This window comes from Malus sylvestris, chromosome 17 (genome assembly GCF_916048215.2).
Source record: "Malus sylvestris chromosome 17, drMalSylv7.2, whole genome shotgun sequence".
NCBI lineage: Eukaryota > Viridiplantae > Streptophyta > Magnoliopsida > Rosales > Rosaceae > Malus > Malus sylvestris.
In genome coordinates this window covers 6921102-6942337 of record NC_062276.1, presented here as the reverse complement: position 1 = coordinate 6942337, position 21236 = coordinate 6921102, and the positions used below count along the sequence as shown (strand labels likewise).

The following is a 21236-nucleotide window of genomic DNA, read 5'->3' as shown; positions in this document are numbered from 1 at the left end:
CGGGAGATGTAGTGCCTATGGGCGGAAGATACTTATATTGGCTTCGAGCGAGAGATGCAGTGCCTACGGGCAGAAGATACTTATATTGGCTTCGGCCTGGAGATGCAGTGTCTACGGGCAATTGTGATACCACTATTAAGCACACTATATATGATATATGTTTTACAAATGTTTTATGGCATGCTAGGGTTTTCGGAAAACCTATTACATATTATGCTATTGAATTTTCATAAACTTTGGGGGTTAGTACGTTGTTGAATAATGGTTTTAGTATTATTATATATCAACGTGGTCCACTCATATGTTGTTTTGCTCCCCTTCAAGACTTAGAATCGAGACGTACAATCCCCGCTTCAAGACTCTCCCACATCGGCATCCTTGAGTCCTCTGAGTGTAAGACCCATCCCTTGGTTGATTCAATTTTATATTATTCCTTTTTAGTGTCTTGGATTAGTTGTATGCTCTGTACACGTTCCACAATTGCATATTCATTATAGTTAAATTTACAAGTTTTATTTATGTTAGTTATTTCTTTCTAGTTCTCATGCATTCTAATATGGCTTCGTCATCTTCGAGTGTCGGCTAACACGTGCCTACCTTGGTATTTGGAGGATATCAGGGTCGGGCGTGTCATTGGGGGCTTGCAAAAAATGCTTCTTTAGGTGGAAAAAGATGGTTTGTATCTTTTATTGATGACTACTCTCACAAATCATGGATATATATGATGAAACGAAAGGATGATGTTCTTGACATCTTCTTGGAATGGAAGAACATGGTGGAAAACAAGACTGGAAAGAAGATTCTGATACCGAGAAGTGACAATGGAGGGGAATATACCTCTGATCATTTCTTCAAAGTGTGTAAAAAGGAAGGGATTACTCGGCATTTCAGTGTTAGACATACTCCATAGCAGAATGAGATTACAGAAAGACTAAATAGGACATTGCTCGAGAAAGTTCATTGCATGTTATCTCAAGCTAAGCTGCCAAAGAGATTTTAGGCAGAAGCTTTGAGTTATGCATGTCATGTGCTTAATCGACTACCATCAACAACATTAAAAGGTAGAACACTCATTGAAGTGTGGTCTGGAGAACCTGCTCAGGACTACGATAAGCTATGAGTATTTGGATACAATGCCTACTTTCATGTGAAGGAAAATAAACTGGATCCACGAGCCAAGAAAGCTGTCTTTATGGGATTCAATAGTGGTGTGAAAGGCTTCAGACTTTGGTGTCCTGAGTTGAACAAGATTATAGTAAGTAGATAGCTGACATTCGATGAAAGTCACATGAAATTGAAGGAAGAAGTTTAGATGGTGGAGCTTAGAGAACAAGTAATTATGAATTCACAGCCAAGTAAAAAAGTTATGGAAGAAGAAAGACAAGGTGGTCAACTTGAACATGAAAAAAGTGATCACGAAAAAGAAACACCATCAGAAGTTATAAAGATACAAGATAATTGCATAGCCAAAAGGAAGGGAAAATGAGACATATCCCTACTTGCGAGATATAAAGATTGCTTGGGTTGCATGGTATATGCGTTGCCAATAATGAAGGCTGAAATTCCCCCTAATTTTGAAAAAGCAGTAAATAGTGAAGAAGATAGTAAATGGCATAATGCAATGGATGATGAAATGCTCACTCTTCACAAGAATAAAACTTGGGAATTGGTGAAGCTGCCTAGAGGAAGGAAAGCAATTGGCTGCTTATGTGTTTATGCAAAGAAGGATGGAGTGGATGATAGGAGCTTGGTAAGATTTAAAGCTAGGCTAGTGGCTAAAAGATATGCTTAGAATGAGGGAATATATTACAATGAGATATTTTTCTCTTGTGGTTAAGCACTCCTCCATTCGAATATTACTTGCTCTAGTTGCACAATTCAACCTTGAATTGGTACAACTAGACGTGAAGACTGCATTCCTTCATGGTAAGTTGGATGAAGAGATTTATATGAGACAACCTGAGGGGTATCAAGTGAAGGGCAAAGAAAGATTGGTTTGTAAGCTTAGAAAATCTCTTTATGGTTTAAAGCAGTTGCCCAGGCAGTGATATTTAAGATTTGACAAGTTTACGAAGGGTCAAGACTATACAAGAAGTCATTATGATCACTGTGGAAAGATGATTTGTTCGTGTACTTGTTAATTTATGTGGACGACATGCTCATAGCCTCAAGCAATATTTCAGAGATAGAAAAGTTGAAGGAGCAAGTGAGAAGGGAGTTCGAAATGAAGGATCTCGGTGATGCCAAGAAAATATTGGGAATGGAGATCACAAAGGATAGAAAAAAAGGTTTGGTGTGTTTGTCTCAGAAGCAATATCTTGAGAAGTTATTACTAAAGTTTGGAGTAACAAAAGCCACTAAGCCTGTAAGAACTCCATTAGGTGCTCACTTCAAGTTGAGTAATCAATAATGTCCCAAAACTGATGAGGAAAATATGAAGATGAATGGTATTCCATATGCTAATTTGGTTAGAGGATTAATGTATGCTATGGTGCGTACTCATCCTGATATGGCACAAGCAACTGGAATTGTTAGTAGATTCATGCATAGCCCTGGAAGAGAGCATTGAAATGCTGCTAAGCGGATACTAAGGTATTTACACGGAATGAGGGACAAAGGTATTTGTTTTGAAAGATGTGATGAAAGAATTGATGAGTTCTTAGTTGGATATGTGGATTCAGACTTTGCTGAAGACTTAGACAAGAGAATATTGACGATTGGGTATGTGTTTACTATGGTAAAAAGTCTTATATGTTGGAGATCAATATTACAACCAACGGTGGCATTATCAACCACACAAGAAAAATACATGGCGATCGCTGAAGCTATCAAATAAGCAATGTGGGGTTGTTAGGAGACTTAGGTGTAGAGTGTCATTTATTTGGCCAGATATTAGGTACATCATGCTAGGACTAAGCACATTGATGTGCAATATCATTTTGTGAGAGAAGTGGTAGCTGAAGGTGAGATTCGTCTTAAAAAGGTTGCTACAAAAGATAATTCAACTGATATGTTGACAAAGGTGGTTAATGCAGCTAAGTTCAAGCACTGCTTGGATTTGGTGCAGTTGAAGCAAGTTTGATCTTGCGATATGGTGGAGCAACAGAAGTTGTTAGATGCCTCATTATGGATTTCATGCCAAGGTGGAGATTGTTGGATTTGGCATTAAATCAACATGCCTAAACTAAAAAGGATTAGGATATCTTGGACACAAGATATTTGGATTTGTGTTTCCTAGTTGGTTTGGGATTTGGTTTCCTATATTCTAGGGACTTTGTGTAAACCTGTGACATCTATTAGTATAAATAGATGGATGTGAGATAGAGTTTGGTGTGTGAGAGTTTTTGAGAGGCATAAGTTTGTATACTTGGGAACACTTTGTGTTTGTGAGTTCTCTTGTATTTGTTGGTAATCAATAAAGCTTACGTTGTTAGAGATGTGCTCCTATATTAGAGGAATTCTGAAATCGTTTTGTTTTGTTTATTGCTTGATTGGTTTTTGGTTTAGTTTACAACATCTCTATGGACTCTCTCCACCTCATGTTTTTTTGCATAATGTTTAATAATGTTGGCATGGAAATTGTTAAACTAAGATGGCAGAAAGTCCATGAAAAGTCTCACTTTTGAGAGACCACTTTGCATTTCTCTTTCAAGACACTAACATTCGACAATCAATTTTTTCAGTCATAATTTTTGGGAGGACGAAGATGCATGATTCAAAAGCAGCTCTTATTCCTCGTTGTAGTTCGCTTGTAACGATTCGTCTTTCAACAACTTACGGCTAAGTACATTTAGCAATGCCCTCGAATATTGACGAGAAGACATTTTCCAGTCCATGCCTGTTTTCATCATTCCTTTAAACTCTTCAAAACTTATTCGCCCATCCTAATAAAACACAGACCAAAATAATTAAAAAGGGTAAATCCGCAGGTACACTACTACGATACCAACTTAAATCTTCATTTTCTGGACAGCATCATACGGTATTCGCAGATTGTTACGACCCTAATCCTAAATCCTAAATTCTAAAACTTGTGTTAGTAATATCAGATAGCAGAAAACTTAAGTTGGTACCGATAGTATAAATCGGAAAGCAATCAAATTGGTAAATTTGTAAGAAATGAAAAGGATATACTTAAAAATTAATTACCTTGTCCAAGTCAACATCGAATATGATGTCTTGTATAACCTGCTCATTAGCCGGACCAAGTGTGTCATCGAGCAAGGCTTCTCTCAACTCCTCGAACTCAATATATCCGCTGTTATTCTTGTCGAAATAGCCAAAAGCTTGATGGAGAAATTCATCGCTGTCTATCTTTTTTAAATGAACAGACACCATAACGAATTCCTCGCAGCTCAGTGTGCCATTTCCATCAGCATCCGCCTTTTGAATATGTACAGAGAGATTGTTAATTAGATATGGTAAAGGAAAAGAGAAATCGAAAAACAAAAAGGCGTCAAACAAAATAAACTCACAGCTTCCAACAACATGTGCACATCAGGATCAGCAACATTGTGTCCGATCTTCACAAGACCATCTCGAAGTTCTTCAAAAGTCAAGTTTCCGTTGTTGTCAGTGTCCATCATTTCGAATATCTGTCTGATTCCACCTATTTGATCCTCTGGCAAGTTATCCGCCACCACCTGAAGTTATGAATTATTCAACGGTTAACAATGCTTGTGAAAGAATCAAAGAACCACCCTTAACAATTAGTGAAAGAAAAGAGATTCGGGAAGTTGCGTACTCTAAGAACTTTCTTCTTGAACTTATTCATTAACGAGAACTGCTTGATCCTTAATGTGACATTTTCTCCCAGAGGAACATTAGGAACTTGATTTGCGTTTCGTATCCATGGATGATCTTCATGTAAAATTATAGGGAATGGTTAGTACAATTTTTATGTAGTCCACGTCAGAACAACAAATGCACTTTTGAAGACATGGACATGCTAAGTGAAAGAAACACAGACGTTGTATCCGACATTTTTTTGCTCAAGCATGTGCAAAAATATACATACCGAGGACTTCTTCAACTGTGAGCCTGTTGTGAGGGTTTGGATCAAGCATGCGCCTCACTAGTTCTTTTGCTTCCTCCGAAACCTGTTTCCATGTCTCCCTCTCGAAATCTATGGTACCCCGAACAATAGCCTGTGCAATTCCTTCCTCAGATTCTGCACTAGGTATAAACCGAACATCAGAAAGCATTCTCGAAAACAATATCTTCACTCATTTTTTGCATATCATATGGACTGAAGTTAATCAGATTCCTGAGAAGAGAAAACTTAAATTCAACCACAATACAAATTTAAAATGAATTTACCTGCCCAAAATGGAGGCACTCCACAAAGTAGGATGTATAGGATAACCCCTGCACTCCAAACATCAACTTCCGATCCATAATTACGCCGTAGCACCTCCGGAGCCATGTAATATGGACTTCCAACAATTTCAGTGAATCTCTGACCTACCAAAATATTGGCAAGATTCGAAACGAGCAAAATTCGAAAAAGCAATAAGAACGCGAAAAAAAAAAAAAGAGGTCATGTTTTGGAAGATACCTGGTTCGAAAAATATAGCAAGGCCAAAATCAATTGCCTTCAATTGTGCATTTTCACTACTATCTGCAAAAAGGAAATTCTCCGGTTTCATGTCCCTATGTATCACTCCATGCTTGTGGCATACCTGCAAAAATCAATAACAATCAATTAGATAAAACACCCCGACAACTATATGTTTTATAATATAAAATAAAAACTTAGAGAGAACGGAACTCAAGTTATACCTGGCAAACCTCAAGCATTGTCCTGGTAACATTGGCTGCAGCGCGCTCCGTGTAATGCCCTTTGGCCACAATCCTATCAAAGAGCTCGCCGCCTTCGCAAAGCTCCATGACAAGATAAACTGCCTCCCTATCCTCATAAGCCTCCTTGAAGCAGACAATATTCAGATGCTTAGGCAAACGGCGCATGATCTCAGCCTCCCTCCTTACATCCTCGACATCTATCTCCGTCTTCAGCTTGCTCTTCGATATGGTCTTGCAGGCAAAAGGCTCCCCCGTCTCCCTGTGGACGCATCTGTAAGTGATTCCAAACTCCCCTCGCCCTAATTCCTTGCCAAATAGGTACTTGCCGAAGATGTCATCACCAGCAGTCTTGTCCAGCACCCATATAATACTGCGGTGATGGGGAACCGCTGCAACGGACGACTTGCGCGGTGACGAGTCATGTACACTGTTTTGAGGTAGAGGTTTGATGACGTTTCTTCGTCTGTGGTGGACACCTGCTTTCGCAGGTGTGCATAAGCAGCTTCCCATGGGAATGAAGAAGGTGTATTTGGTCAATTATATCTGCAACATCGATCCCATGGGAAGAGAGAGAGAGAGAGAGAGAGAGAGAGAGAGAGAGAGAGCGATTCAATAGGGACACTAATTTTGGGAAATGTTTGCGTCTGGGAATAGTTTTGAAGAACAGTTGGTTTTGGTTTTAAGGCGTCCCGCCATTTTCTTAGGGTTGTGTTGTCACCGTCACACTTGACGGCAAAACTTTACTGTCGTTAGGTATATCCCGTTATCAGTCTGTCATTTGGAAGGCCTGCAAACTAACGCCGTCAAGCCAAGTCAAGTGTGGTCTTAGATGGATGACACAGATAGATGACAATGGTCAAATGTGGTCGTTGCTTGGTATTTTGTTAAGCAAAAGCTTTTGCATAGAGAAAATATAGCTTCATAACCATCACCAGCTTACTTTGCTTGGTATTTTGAGATAGGTCGCAATTGTTCGACTTATTTTCTTTCCTTTTATTTGCTCCGCCTTCTTCTCTTCCGCTGCTGGATTCCCTCGCACCTATGCAGCGAGCGTTTCTTCTATTTTATTGTGTCGTTGATTCCAGCCATAGGCAACGATCAAAGCTCGGATAGAGACAAGCCAAAAGCCTCCGGTCCATTTTTTATTCACATTCTCGTCTCCAATGAGGACAATTGTTGTACTTGGTGCAGATCGCTTTTTTACACCCAATGTCAACAAAACATCTCAAGATATATTGATTTCTCGGATGATACACAGCGCTTAAAGTCCTCATCATCCTATGACTCAAACTTTGTATAAGGTGGCTTAGTTTCGCAACCCCCATTGGTGTCCAATGATCTTTTCAAATCAGACTCCACAAAAATCACAAAACACCCACTTGAGTCATTTGATTATGAGAATGGCAATTTCTCTCCGCCATGTAGGGCCGTAAAGAGCCCAGAAATGGCGGTCAAGAAGAGGGTAACGAATATTATAAAACTAGCATAGAATGGAATAACCCAAATCCCATCACCAATCACCCTTGCTGAGTGATGATGATTCACATACCTCCTCCTTATACTCATCTACTGGTACCTGTCCAAAAAATGATTCGGCTTAGACCATTTCCAAAGGATATGTCAAATATGTCAAATAAAATTAAAAGACATTCAAGTGTTCTTCAATGGATATGACATATATGATGTGGCATGTGAGTTATTTGACTCCTTACTTTCTAGCTACCTTTTTTGACAGCAAACAAAGAAAAAGTCAAATATATTTAATTTAATTTTTTAATGCATGGGTCCCATTAACAACTAATAGAATACAAACTAAAACTAATTTTGATTATTTTTTAATAGTTAATGTAATTCTAGGCCCAATAAAATAATAAAATAAATATTTGATACATCTATTGGAAAAGAAGAAGATTTAGCACTTGTATTCAATTTGCCACATTAACTATTAAATAAAATTTTGACATACTATATTTGACATATCATTTAGAGATTAAAACCCGAAAACTTTATCTGCTCAGAAACTAGAAAGGTTACCAAAACACACAAATCTTCTCAAGATTCTAAACTTAATACTGAACAATAATAGAGACGAGCCACTTATTACTATGTTTCAGTAGTATTCTTTTGCACTTGTTAGTAATATATCTTATATTTGATTCTTGCCAAAGGCGAATTTGAACAACATATTGCTGAGACAATGTGAAGGTAAAAGAGTACCACATTGGTGAAAGGAGAAACCTTGTAAGGGTTTATAAGAGGTTAGGCTACTCTCTATATTACTAATTTATTTTATGGTAAAACCTCAACTTTTTTCATGGTAACAGAGCAAGTTATCTCGTGTCGCGTGTGAAGCCCAATGGCCACGCGTGCTCCACCCGTTGTGTTCTCCAGTTGTTAAGGCGCATGTGAAGCCCAACACCCACGCGTGCTCCACCCGTTGTGTTGTCCACTTATTAAGACTTGAAAATTCGCCACACGTAAGAGGGCATGTTAAAAAAAAAAACAATAATTGTAACACCCCGACCTGAAAATTTTATTTCGGAATTTACATTTAGTGGTAGGCCAAAAATGTCATTATTAACCCTTATGTTAATAGCCACTCTAAACGGTTTTCCACAAAAATTTAATCTCTTTTATTTTATGACTGCATCTAACTTCTCGTTAGACTGTCTACACACCCTTTGGAGGGATCAAGCCAATCATAGTTCACAATTCATAACCATAGGTCAATGGCAAAAAAAAAAAAAAATCAAGACACATGTCGTCGCAATGAGTCCACTAAGCTTCATGAAATGTCAACAACACCCCAAGATAAACGGCATGCTAGAAACTCAATTTAGTTTACTATAATAAAAATCAACCATCAATCAAGATCGAGAATAGGTTCACAACCCTAGAAATCTAAACCGGAAGATCTGCCTATCAAATTTATGATCCATAACTTCTCAACATCCACATTATTCTTCTCGAACAACAGATCAAAATTTCATTACGATCCAACAGCTGGATCTCCGCCAATCGCCCATTCAAGTGGCGGTCAACGTTTGATACAAACTTAGAAATCCAATTCAGGAAAATCTATACATCGGATTTCCAATCCGTAAGTTCCTATTGTCCTCAAATATTACATTCTACAATGCATTAAGGTTTGGTGACGATCCAATGGTTGGATTGTCAATTCACATAATTTCCTAGTGGCGGTCGCTATCAAAATTATAGTCATACGACGAGATTTCGTCAATCTAACATCACATATGGAATTAGGGTATCCAAATTTAGTCTAGAAATCTCAGGGGTGCCTCGGCCCGCGCCGCAGCCCGACTAGCCGAAAAATTAAACTAATTCCAAAAATTACCAAATTTCATAGAAATGAAGATCTCAACGAGTAGAACAAGTTTTATACATGTGGTTAAGTCCAATTTGTCCGGGAAATAACTGAAATTTCCCACGAACCGTAGGAACCCTAGAAAAGGGTGTGCTTCGATTCGGCTTCCATACAAGCTCTGATGCCTCACCACTGCTTGGGCTTTGTTCTTGGGGTTGAGAGGAGCCTATTGATGGTGGTCATTGATGGTGAGGGGTGCCAGAGTGGCGGATTGCCGCCGTGGTGTTCCCAGAACCCGCGGTTTCGTTCTTCGTGATACGGGGCTAAAACCTCGTCAATCTTGGGGCCAAAATGGAGAGTAAAGGCCAGTGAAGAGTTTCCAGGTGGTGGCTCGGCGAAACTTGTCAGAAAAACCATGAAAAATCGCCGGAAAACGTTGCCAATAACCAGGTCAAAAAGGGGTTCGGGTTGGGTGCCCCCTTCTTCATTTCCCCTCTTTTCTTTATTTCCTCATTGGGCATCCCTCTCTCATTTCCTTCCTATCATGTCCGTTAATCTTTTCCCTTTTCTTCTTTTCTTTTCATCTCAGCCACATACGTGGCATAATCTCAGTGCTCCAGAAAATCTGGATCCCTCTAAATTGAAGGAAAATTACCAAAATGTCCTTAAATTTAAACATTAATAACTCCTTCGTTATAGCTCCATTTCACGAACGGTTCTCTCCCACACGCTTGTAAGATCGTCTTCTATCCAAGTATATCAAGAAATATGATAAAATATGTGAGGATAAAATACCTCCTCGTATAATTACATTAAACCAACTAGGGACATTTTTGTTATTTTTACTTATCGATAAATTTTACGACTTAAATTATAATAATTTCCATTAACACAATTATAAAATTTCTCAATTAAATTTTTCATACCCATAAATCGATTTATTTTCGATTTTTTCTCCGCATATTCATATATTTAAATTTTCAGGGTATTAAATAATTGTGAGGGATAGTATTTCATTTCTTTTGTTGTGTAAGGATGCGCCCTATAGAAGACGTTGTTTGCAAAAGGCTAGGTTTTTGGGCTCCAACTTGTGTTTCGACCCCCACGTTGTGTAATTTTGGGTCCATTTCTTCTGCATGTATCTTGAATTTGGACCCTTAGACCAACTCCAACCTTTGGAGTAAATCCTAAATTTTCCCTTCTATTCCCCCATTTCATTCCAACCCTTGTTATATGGATTAAGTGTTAGAACCCTAAAAAAAAAAACCCAAATACCAGCCAAGATTTAGCCCAAAATTAGTGGTGGAGCCCACATGTGAGAGTGGAAAACTTGATGTGAAGCCCAAACGCCCAAAAACCACTCTTGGATGCGCCAAACACACCAGCCATAGCACCAGCGGGACCCCGTGGGCATGTCCCCTACGTGTCAGTAACCATAATAGCCTAACGACTAGTTTTTGTGATCCAACGACCACATTCAAATGGGTCGTTGGTTGATCCAACGGTCCACGTTCAAATTTCTTTTTTATTTATTTATTTTATATTTATATATTTATTGAATCCAATGGCTGAGATCGAATATAATCAAATCTAACAACCCAAATTTAAATCCAATGGCTAAAAAAATTATTTAACCAAAAAATGACCCAAATTTAGTGGTTTTTCAATATTTATCGAAATTTAAATATTTTTATGTTAAAATGTTCATAAAATTAATTTAGGATAGTCTACATAATTTAAAAAAAAAGTTAATTTAGAAAAAAAAAAGCCTAAATTCATTCTTTAATAATATGGGGCTAATATTTTATGTCAGAAGGGTTGAAGCAGAAAAACTATTTCTGGATTAAAACCTAAATTATCTGAGCTAAAAATTTTAAGTTTTACTTCAAAGGTTAAAGATGGTCTTATGTTAGTTGTTTGTTGATAATAAAGATTTTACCTTTGTCAAAAAAAAAAAACGTAATTAGGATTGATTAATGGGAGAGGATTTTTTTTGCCAATAAAAGATATTCAAACAATTAATTAGATAAATGAAAGGGATTTTTTTTTTTTAGACAAACGATATATTTTGTTTGATTAAATGTTTTTTTTAACAAACGGTATTATCTACATTAAGAGGATGTGGTAGGTTTAGCCTCACAATGAGTTAACAATAATGTGATTCAAATTCGTTTTTGGAGAGAATCGAACTTAGGACCTCTTATTTACAAATAAAGAGAAATATCACTATACTATAGTACTAAATGGCTTGTTAAATTAAATATTAAATTAATCACTAACAAGATTTGAACTCAAACCGTTATGTAAATGCTTAACTCATTTCTACTACTATAATAAAATGGACATTTAAACGTTGACTTGATGGTTAAAATGGTCATAGAGTACGGTTCTTTTTTGGGGATATAGATGGTACGAGTAGGAGACAGCAGGCAGTAGAGGAAGAGACACGGGATTAGACCTTAGCAGACCTCTTAACTTTAGGTACTCCGACACTGACATTCAACAACAGAAACCCTATAACATTACCCTCTGTGTATATATATCTACTATCTACACGTTTTTGTGTGTGTACATATATATATATATATATATATATATATATATATATATATATATATACACACATATATATACACACACACTATGTTTAGAGTTTACGTCCAAGTTGCCCTCCATCTCATGCAGTGTTAAACACGTCTCACGAACCATGACAATCTGAAATGAATTAGAAAGTTTTGTGGGCTCATTCCTTAACAAACTTCTTTGCCACATGACAATTTAGGGTTTAGTTACGGATTTGTCAATATTAGTAATACATGACAATTAGTTAATGACATGTTATCCAACAATATTATCGGTTACTTTACTTGCACTAGCAGTGGTAACACCTTGTCGAGCTTTGTAGAACAATCTTTACTAATGTATGTATGTATGGGTCAGATGTATTGACATCAACAAAACATTGGGTTTTGTGCAGTTTTACACCGTACCATACCTGAAAGCCCCACTTCAATAGAGAGATGCTGACAAATTGACAATGCCTGAGACATATTTTTTAAAGACCAAACGAATCAATCTTTTTTTTTACCTATCTATGTACAACAATTTGTATTTGGGGATTTTTCCAGATGGACTGACTCGTACTATGGTCCAGAATTTTTAATTATGAGATTCTCAATTGTGAATTACATCGTTACAGATTTAACGGTTAAAAATTTTAGACTATAAAAAGAATCATTCTACTCAAAAGTTTTCAATATATTTTTGCTTTATTATCAATTTCATGGTTTCAATGTTATTAAGCTATATCGATTCAAACATAAAAGGCAAGTCTATCAACCTAGATGGCAATTACAATCGTCTTTTTACTAAATTACATTAATGAGTAAAACAAGGAATTTTTTTTTTCTTTTTACTAAATTACATTAATGAGTAAAACAAGGAATTTTTTTTTTTCTTTTCATATAGAGAAAGATTAGATGATATTAACTATTTGACAATGATCATGTGCAGGGCACTTTTCTTTCTCATGAAGAGGTGAGGACCATTACACCGAAAAACCCCCTACCGGCAAGAAATAATTGTTATATACAAACACAACAGAGAATATATATGATTATATTCTTATGAATTTTTTGTGGTGGTAACCAACCTAGGTTTTGGCCATATGGATGACCTAGAATTCTGTCGTTTTTTTGCATCTCATGTTTGTGCATAGTAAAATAAAGGTCTCTTTCTAGGAGTTAGGTGGTTAGTAGGCACCGCCGGAGGTCAGTATATATAAGCTGGCAAATTTGGACCAAAAAGAAAAGAAGTTTTGGATCTGCCAATCAAAGTCTAGTTACCAGACAAAAAATGTTACATAACATTTTGATATACGTTTTTGTGGAACCCACTCAGTAATATCTAAATATGGGTTAGATATGAGAATACATGTTTGCAACACACATTTTGATATACGTTTTTGTGGAACCCACTCAGTAATATTTTGACATACGCTTTTTTGGGACCCACTCAGTAATATTTCAACAATCCAACCGCCTATCTTTTATGTCTTACCTTAAAGGTCATATACAAAAAATCACCCAAATTCGAAAATCATATGATGGTTGGATTGAATTTAGTGTTTCTTTGTATAACCTTATTCATCCGTTTTCTTGACTACAAATAAATGTATTTATGATTTTGGATTTGTCTAATTTTTTGAAGGATAATCTATGAATAATGTATTAAAATATAGACAATTCAGATTGTTAAACACATTACAAAATGAGCCCTACAAAGTAAATGTTAAAATGTATATCAAAACATGCATCTCCCCGAAGCCTAACTCATATATACTATATCAACTATGTATGTATGTCTATAATCTATATAATTCATTTCAAATGTACGTCTATAGTCTATATATATAATTAATTTCAAGTTGGATAGGCCTACTTCGTAGAATGCTTGAAGTCCAAGTGGTCCTCTCGGCTGAAGAATCCAATGTAAAATCATGGCTTGTGCAAATTGCAAAGTACAACTTAGCTAAAGCTAATAAGTCAACATGGGCACCAATAGCAAGTGTCCGGCGTCCGGACTACCAATTTCCTACGCCTCAGACTCAAAAAAACTCTCATTGCCCACCCTCCTGATTTGAGGACGACTCCTACCTCGTTTTTTATTGTCCGGCATTCAGACAAAAGACCTTCTCGTCTCCCTCTTTTGGTATTTTCCGGTGTTTGGACAAAAAGACACATCCATGCACCAAATTCTATACAACAAGATCGATAAAACAATAGTTTCTTTATTTTTCTCAGTGTATATATGTTTTGATCACTTGTTGTCAAAGATATAGCCATAAGAACATGTTTTAATCATTTGAGAACAGAGATATACACATAATGAGATAAACCACTCGTTAGAACTCTCTAGCTTAACCTAATCATTGTCTTACACCTAAATTTATTTTTACACTTTGAAAAAAGAAAAGCTTATAGTTAATCATTGTTGTTACGTAAAATGTGTGCAGGGCAGTGTTTCATGTGTACTTTTATCATTTTATTAATATATTTCTAATGCCTAATGATTTTATGCTAGAGCTGCACAACTTTTTGAACGCAAAGAGAGAGAGGGAGAGGCACAGAGAGGGGGAGAGAGGGAGGTGAAGGTCGACCTAGCCCAGTATGTCACTGTGTGTGGCCAGGTCACTTCAAGGGATATCAAACCAATCATAAACCGAATCGCATGCCACAGTGAAAAGAGCTAGGCCTTGTTTTCAATCATACTTTTTCCAACGGGACTACACTGAAATATTTCCTCTACCTTTTGCTAAAGATGATGATGATGATGGCATCATATCATCATGGTTGAGGCATCATATCATACCTTTATTTAACTTGTTTATGTATTTTATTTTAATCCAACTCGATTTGATCTGATTTGGTATGAGCATTATCATAGTCAGATTGATTTATCGAAATATCTCTCCTCATCAAATATACAGTTCGTGACCATAATTTTTCTATAAATTGAGCTAACAACTTACCCCAATTAGCTAATTAATAGGTAATGACTAGTGCATGCACTGTGTCATGAGCTAATGATGGGTAGGAATCAACCAGTTGAAATTGCTGGAGATATCAAAAGATGAAACCAAACTAACTACAGTCCTACTATGCTCCATGGTGTAGAGTACTAGTTGAGAATCTCTTCACAATCCCCCGCCACAATGGCCTTCTTGTGATGTATGATAAGATCAGACATTGACATCCACCACCGCCACTACCTGTCTTGAGATCAAACTTCTTCAGACTTTCATGTAGTTCTTAATTTGTCTACTAAAATAACGTGCTGGCAATGGATCAGATTTATAAGAAGAAATGACTTTTTATATGTAAGACGTAGAGCATATCTAAACTAACTTACAGAAGTAAGCACTTGTGCATAATATAATTAAATATGGTATCAAAACCAGTGATCAAGTATATTTAAAGTTAATTAAACAATCGACACGTCCTCTTTGATCATTTAAAAGGTAATTTTGTAGTTGATGATGTTTAGCCTCAACAACTGAGAACTAAGTTGATGATGTTTAGTGGTATCCAACTTTGTCAACAAATATAGAAGCTGGCTCTAAGCTTAGTGTCAATAATGCATCTTTAAACAAAGCTTTAAGTTGTTTTTAAATAGCTTAATAGTTAATACTGTATAGAAAACAGAGAATGCATGTGGCAACTATGAAACGATGACGTACGTACCTTAGTGAATGGCTCCACACACAAACTATATAAAATTATCCCCACATATTAAAGGTTGGTGAGATACACTAAAATATAAGTATATTAGCACCTGTGTCAAATTAATTAAGTTGCAAGTATGATAATTCATATTTCTCCTAAATTAGTGTAACTAGTTGACGTTCAACGTTACCTTAGAAAACTTGGTAGTCTTGCTTTATATCGAAGTAGGCAGGATGATGGTGGGATAAAGCTAAAGTTTGTATTTTCAAGGTTTCAGGTTCAATATAATCCGCCATCAATCTGCAATATTCGAGCTAACTTAACGTTTTAAGAGTTTGGTCATCATTCATTCATTAGACTAGAGACAACTCAATTGTTTTGAAGACTCATTGTTCATACTAATATCCTTAGAGGAGAGCTAGCGCAATTAGGAGACAAATTTGAGCGCAACACGTTTTGGAAGAATAATTTGCTTTCATGATAAACTTTTTAGGCGCAACATGATCCATCACCAACATCACTGATATTGTTTCTAAATTAACAATTTATTACTATGTGGGAAGTTTTATCACAAAATACATCAGTGATATTAGAAGTGAACCTCTCACGTATAAACGGTATACTATTTTGTTATCTCTTTGATGTGGAACTCTATTCTCTAACATAGTGTAAGGATATATACCCAAATCTTGGTTATTATTAGGGCAAATGAGTAAATCTTGTGTCATTTGATTAAAATGGCCATTATTCATGGGTGGTTTTATCCACGTATCCCTTCTTACCTTCCACACACCGCATGTTAGTTTCTGTTATTTGATATTTTTCAATTTATTCAATTCAATGGCCGGAAATTAAAAAATGCATATAAAAGGTAAAAAGTAATGTGTGAATATCCTCCTTTTTAAGTATTATAGCTGCCATTCTCTAACTCGACTATTTTTCTATCCAAGTTTCTATTCAAACTTGACAATGATTTAGATAGAGTTGTTTACACCCATTATGTATGCACCTCTTACAAAAAAAAAATATTGTACTGTAATCCTACCCAACCTCACCACCAACTAATGTGAGAGATGCTTTAGTAAGACCGCTGTGCCAAAATTTCTTCTTTGACACAAGAAATCTTTAGGAAGTTTTAACGAAACATTATCGGTACTGTTCATTTTTAACGAAAAATCAACCATTAGTTTGGCTCGTAGTTTGTTTTAGGAACCAAAATTGTAATTGCAATGTTATAACACTTCTCTCGTAAAAAATATCATATGGTTTACATCAATTTTCTTATATTTACAGTGTATATCATGCGCCGAATGAACAATAAGTTATATATACGGTAACCCATGTAACGGTAAAAAATCTCAGCGTATATTGAACCATTTCGCTCATGCGTATGAGAGAGCCAAAAGGGTTTAGGTTTGGATTGGGTTTTACTCAACGGTCGGTTTCACCATTTGAAACTGCTAAAGCCTAAAGCTAACTAAAAATCACTGTCATTGCTACTGCTTTCCAATCCCGACTCACGAGAATACCAAGTATAAACCTCCAATTTCTGATCACAATCTTTGGCTCTGTTCACTACTTAATCGATAAAAGTCCAGCACCAAACTCATTTCCCTACACTTTCTGCATCAAATTCTTACACCTCGGCCTCTCTGGTTGCCTGGCGCCAACCACCCGGCACCTCACCTCACTTCACCACCACAGTACCACAGTACCAAGTTTGAAGACTATTTGTTAGCGAAACTGACGAGATCAATGTGCTCTGTTTTTTGCTTTAAATTTCAAATCCGTCTTGTTGGGATTTAGCGTAGATTATCGCTCGAATCAAAGATGCCATCTTTTATGAAAACAGTGCAAATCTCCAAGCAGCAGTAAAAAGAAAGGGAGTAAAAAAAAGGACTTTGAACAGAAACCGAAAACCTCACCTCCTTCCCACGAGAGGGATTTTCCCATAAACGAAAGCCCCCGACCCCAAGACCCTTTTTTTTTCCCTTTCTTTTATCCCTCCTTCCCTCTCATGTCATATCATGCATCTCTTGCAATTGGCAAATAGGAGAGAGAGGGAGTGAGGAGAGAGAAAGAGAGAGAGGCTTTTAACCCCTTCTCACTCCTCTCAGCTGAACTCCACCCCACGACAGCCAGCTCATTTCATTCATTCATATTTCATTCAACTCCATTACCAACCAACCTCTCACTCTCACTCTCTCTCTCTCTCTCTCTCTCTCTCTCTATCTCACCCACACTCTCTCTATCAAACTCGTAACGCTTCCATTTTTTTCCCTCTTTATTATCTTTCTATCTACAAAAAGACTATAACTTTCGACGTTTTCCTCCACCAGATCTCTCGGAATAAATCCACGGAGATGCGTGCCTCTTAGAAACCCTTTTAATTACAGCACTCGCCTCTCCCTTCCCCTCTCTCTCTCTCTCTTTGTGGTTTTCTGGGCTCTTTGTCTCGACCTTTTTTTTCTCTTGTTCCCGATACAGCCCAGAAAACCCATGTTATTTTCCTTGATTTTCTTCCATATTTTCTGACTTTTCCTCGATTTCACCTTCTGGGATTTCTGGGTTTCGATCAAGACTCAACCTTTTGCGAAAAAATGGCGAATGGGGTAGAGAGAGATTGTGGGATGGTGCTGTTTAGCGACGATGAGCTGAGAGAGATGAGCGGGGTGAAGAGAGGTCCGGACCATATGGAGGTCACGTGCGGCTGCACCAGCCACAGATATGGCGATGCTGTTGGGAGGCTTAGGGTTTTCGTTAATGGCGACCTCGAAATCACCTGCGAGTGCACCCCTGGCTGTCAGGAAGGTCTTTCTCTCTGCCCTTTTGATCTCTCTCTCACTTGCTTTTTGGGGAAAAGGGTTTTGATTTTTAATGCATGTTGTTTGCATTTTGAGCTTCTTCTTTGAGTTCATCGTGTACTGGTTTTGACGTTGATGGCTGTCTGTCTGTCTGTCCCTTTCTGGTCTGGTTAATCTGCTGGGTTTGTATTTGATGACGACGAGCTTTTGCTTTGGAAGTTGTTCATTGTATTTTTGCTGGGTATACAGTTGAGGTGTATGTTGTTTGTCTGACCGAATGCCTTCTCCGTGTTGGGTTTACAGTAGCTATATGTTTGTCTACTCTATTGCTTCATATGGTCGAGTTCAGATGGTTTCTGGCTGGTTTGTGGAGTAAGGAGTTTTTCTTTAAGTTGGTGTATTGAGAATGAAACCTACATTGCCATTTTCATGGCGATCGCAACCTCGTAATTAAACTTGGTTTTCGAGGTTTTGGTTTCGAATATGTCCTGAGTTCTGTTCTTTCTCTTCCAGAGTAAGCTGTTGTAGAGTTGCATAGCATGGTTTAGTTATTGTAGGGCTTTGCGTATCTTTCTTTCGTCTTTGATGTAATTAGCACTAATGTGGTTGATGCAATTGCTTTTTCATACTTGGCTTATGGGCATTGACAGTTAATCCAATGTGTTATTTCATGAGCAGCCACCCTTATAACTTTCAAGCTTGACTGTGTTATCTGATGTCTCTATGCGCTTCCGGTCTTGTTTCTACAATGCTATTGTCAGTAAGCACTATGGCGTGGAGTTTCCAAGAATACCTCTTTCTGACAACCTAGCGGTGCATCCGATAGCGGTGCATCCTCTTTTACATAATTGCAGCTTTTGGGCGAGCCATATCTTATTCTTCCATGATACAGTCCTTGTGATAATTCCACAAGATTGCTTCCTGCGTCTGAATTTGGCACACACTCGAAAGATTAGGGCATCTCATAACAAGACTCTTATGTCTTTAGTGTTCATTGAATTGCCGGTATCTTTTCCTCATATAAAACAACTTAGTCCATCAAGGACAGTTGTTCTGTCTGTAAAGCAAATTGCTGCCTTAAAGACACAGTCTTGACCCGATAATGGAGTCCACCTGCTCACAACCTTCGTGTATTTACTGTCAGCTCTTTTTGTGGTTCCAACAAGATAGAGGTGAAACCGTTAGTATTTAATTATGTAGTTGAGTTAGCTATATGTAGTTCGTGTGATCTGTTAATAATATCCAGAAAATCGTACACGTTGGGATGTATGCGCTTTAAGTATTGTTTAACTACTTTAATGATCATGACAAAAGCTCAGATTGAGGTTTCGTGCTTATATCCAGGATTTTTGTTTCTGTTTTAGCTCAACTCTTGTATTATAAACATCTTATTTATTTTCCTCCCTTTCTATTTCAATCACTAGGAAAACTGACTCCTGCTGCATTTGAAAAGCATTCTGGAAGAGAGACTGCTAGGAAATGGAAAAATAATGTTTGGGTGATTGATAACGGGAAGAAGGTTCCGCTGTGTAAAACGGTGCTGCTCAAGTACCATAACGAGGCATCAAAAAGTGCTAATGGTTCCCACAGATCCAACAATGGACGTGTTTGTCATCATGATGAGTTTGTTTCCTGTACTAGGTGCAACAAGGAGCGCAGGTTTCGCCTCCGGACAAAAGAGGAATGTCGGGTTTACCATGATGCTTTGGCTGATGTGAATTGGAAATGTGCTGATCTGCCGTATGACAAGTATGTTCCTCTCTTACACTGAACAAATACGTCTACTTGGTATTGATCGAGTTGTTTTTCTCTTATGCTATAGGCCATCAACCATTCATGAACCATGCACTAGTTATAGTTTTATCTCACAAATGTGAAATAATATGAATAACGTTTCTGTTTAATCATTATGCTAATGGTTATATAGTGTAGTTTGGTTTCAATATGCTGTTTTATTGACGGTTTTTAGAACAACTGAATGGTTGCTTATTGTAGCTTCTATATTGATCGCTTATTTTATGTTTGTGTATACTGTTCATCCAGCTTCGTTGATTCAGTAGTTAGAAATTAGCCGGATTAGCTGCTTAAAGATGGATTGTGGCATCATTTCCGGAAAATTGAGTGGTTATTACTTTCTGGGGTAGAGTAGGTGGTGTTTGTACGCATATACCAATCCAATAATGGTAGTTTGATGCCATTCGAGTTACCTTAAGGTTGAGAAATACACATTTAAGAAAACATTAGGAAGCGGACGTTCGATTGGGGGAGTAAATATAAGTGGCGATGTTATTCCTTGACATTCACCAGTAGGCATTTCGGATTAAGACGGTAGGTTGTAAACTAGTGCACATACCCAATATACCAAAAAATGGTTGGTATGTTGTAGTTATTACATATGTTTAAAGGTTCAGTAATTCAAATGTGAATGTTTGTCTATACTTCAGAATAACATGTGATGATGAAGAAGAACGAGCAAGTCGAAGGGTATATAGAGGCTGCAGCCGTTCTCCGACTTGCCAAGGCTGTACTTCTTGTGTGTGCTTTGGTTGCGAAATCTGTCGTTTCTCGGATTGCAGCTGCCAGACCTGCACTGACTTCACAAGGAATGCTAAAACTTGAACAATATCCCTGCAGTCCTGATATTCCCCTTTGATCATATGGGTGACTTGTACCCTTATCGCCTCATTGAAAGCAACCCCCTACCCCTCCCCGTTCCCCACATTGGAAACAAAAGGCAGCTTCCAATGACAATTTCCCGAGTTAATGTCTCTTGTTCTCGACTTATTTAGAACCTTCTAATTTGATAATTTATTCTCATGCTTAACAGGTGATATTTCTTTTCTATTTTCTTTAAATTATGGGTTTTTATCACAAATGATCATTGAAATTGACTCATCCCATCGAGATGGTCCATGATATTGAAAATCAATTAATGTTGTCTTTGAAAATGAGTGTCGCAAATCAATGTGACTCATTTTTTTGGGACCATATTAATCGATTTTTAATTCCAGAGACTATCCTGTAGATTAATTCCAGGGACCATTTGTGATAAAAAAACCCCTTGACTTACTAAAGATGCCT

General features: G+C 37.3%; 3 protein-coding genes across 3 annotated transcripts in view; 1 reads left to right on the top strand and 2 right to left on the bottom strand.

Annotated features, from left to right (window-relative positions):
- LOC126610106 (uncharacterized) overlaps positions 1-21236 on the bottom strand; it is an 86531-nt gene that overhangs the window by 43431 nt on the left and 21864 nt on the right. The gene's annotated exons all lie outside the window — the stretch shown is intronic.
- Positions 3608-6419, bottom strand: LOC126610104 (calcium-dependent protein kinase 24-like). The gene is made up of 8 exons (XM_050278078.1): positions 5782-6419; positions 5558-5681; positions 5320-5463; positions 5018-5170; positions 4745-4860; positions 4476-4643; positions 4150-4383; positions 3608-3884 (listed from the first exon to the last, which is right to left on the bottom strand). The coding sequence occupies exons 1-8, from the start codon at positions 6310-6312 to the stop codon at positions 3729-3731; spliced, it is 1626 nt and encodes a 541-aa protein (XP_050134035.1). The 5' UTR covers positions 6313-6419; the 3' UTR covers positions 3608-3728.
- On the top strand, positions 17408-20979 carry LOC126610117 (protein ULTRAPETALA 1-like). The gene is made up of 3 exons (XM_050278095.1): positions 17408-18162; positions 19580-19904; positions 20600-20979. Exons 1-3 carry the CDS (start codon positions 17952-17954, stop codon positions 20772-20774), a joined length of 711 nt encoding a protein of 236 aa, XP_050134052.1. The 5' UTR covers positions 17408-17951; the 3' UTR covers positions 20775-20979.

What these genes read in the sequence shown, in the direction of transcription:
- LOC126610104 (XM_050278078.1), bottom strand. Translation starts at nt 6,312, where the DNA reads ATGGGAAGCTGCTTATGCACACCTGCGAAAGCAGGTGTCCACCACAGA. An exon ending in CAATGCTTGAGGTTTGCCAG is followed by an intron (nt 5,682 to 5,781) that starts GTATAACTTGAG and finishes TGATTTTTGCAG; the next exon opens with GTATGCCACAAGCATGGAGT. An exon ending in TGCTATATTTTTCGAACCAG is followed by an intron (nt 5,464 to 5,557) that starts GTATCTTCCAAA and finishes ATATTTTGGTAG; the next exon opens with GTCAGAGATTCACTGAAATT.
- LOC126610117 (XM_050278095.1), top strand. Translation starts at nt 17,952, where the DNA reads ATGGCGAATGGGGTAGAGAGAGATTGTGGGATGGTGCTGTTTAGCGAC. An exon ending in CACCCCTGGCTGTCAGGAAG is followed by an intron (nt 18,163 to 19,579) that starts GTCTTTCTCTCT and finishes TTCAATCACTAG; the next exon opens with GAAAACTGACTCCTGCTGCA. An exon ending in GCTGATCTGCCGTATGACAA is followed by an intron (nt 19,905 to 20,599) that starts GTATGTTCCTCT and finishes TCTATACTTCAG; the next exon opens with AATAACATGTGATGATGAAG.